General features: G+C 62.0%; 1 protein-coding gene across 1 annotated transcript in view; it reads left to right on the forward strand.

The window, feature by feature from the left end:
- Positions 1-34: 34 nt before the first annotated feature.
- Positions 35-698, forward strand: part of PACS2 (phosphofurin acidic cluster sorting protein 2) — a 73,502-nt gene continuing 72,838 nt past the window's right edge. Inside the window, exon 1 of the mRNA XM_011982907.1 lies at positions 35-261. Coding sequence (XP_011838297.1) covers positions 209-261 — 53 coding nt within the window. The 5' untranslated portion in view covers positions 35-208. The remainder of the gene's footprint in view (positions 262-698) is intronic.

Consider the following 698-nt stretch of genomic DNA (forward strand, 5'->3'; position numbering starts at 1 on the left):
TTGGCCACGCAGCCTCTCGAGGAGGCCTTGAGCCAAGCACAGGATGCAGCCCAGCAGTGATGGCGAGTGGCTGGACGGAAGAGATCTTGGTTCACGCCGCTGTCTGGAGGGCAGGGTCCTCAGGTGACCAGAGTCCATGCAGGAGCGAGTGAGGACAGGGCTGGGGCAGGCGGCAGGATGATGCCTCCCAGAGGGGCTCAGTGAATGAATGAATGAAGGCACACGCACCCACGCTCCAGCAGGGCCAGAGTGTGCTGGTGGGTGAGTCTGGCCTGCCTTCCTGGGGTTGTGGGCCCTGCTTGTGGGAGGCCCCTGTGGGGAGAACCTCCTCGTAGAAGCGTTCATCAGAGTGAAAGCCGGTCCCTGTGCACGGCTGCTGGGAATGTAGCGTGGTGCAGCTGTTGCAGGGGACAGGACAGCAGCCCCTCAGAAAACGAGACGCAGAGTTCCTGTCAGAGTTCCCGTGTGACCCAGCAGTTCCGCTTCTCAGTAGAACCCAGGAGCACTGAAGCGGGGCCTCCAGGGGAGAGCTGCACCCTGTATTCGCAGCAGCCTTACTCACGGTGGCTGAGAGATGGACGCAGCCCGTGTCCATCCTTGGACGAACAAGTCGGCACAGTGTGACCCTCCACACCACAGAGTGTCACTCACCCTCGGCACCGTGTGACCCTCCACACCACAGAGCGTCACTCACCCTC

This window comes from Mandrillus leucophaeus, unplaced genomic scaffold, assembly GCF_000951045.1.
Source record: "Mandrillus leucophaeus isolate KB7577 unplaced genomic scaffold, Mleu.le_1.0 Scaffold244, whole genome shotgun sequence".
In the NCBI taxonomy this organism is placed as follows: domain Eukaryota; kingdom Metazoa; phylum Chordata; class Mammalia; order Primates; family Cercopithecidae; genus Mandrillus; species Mandrillus leucophaeus.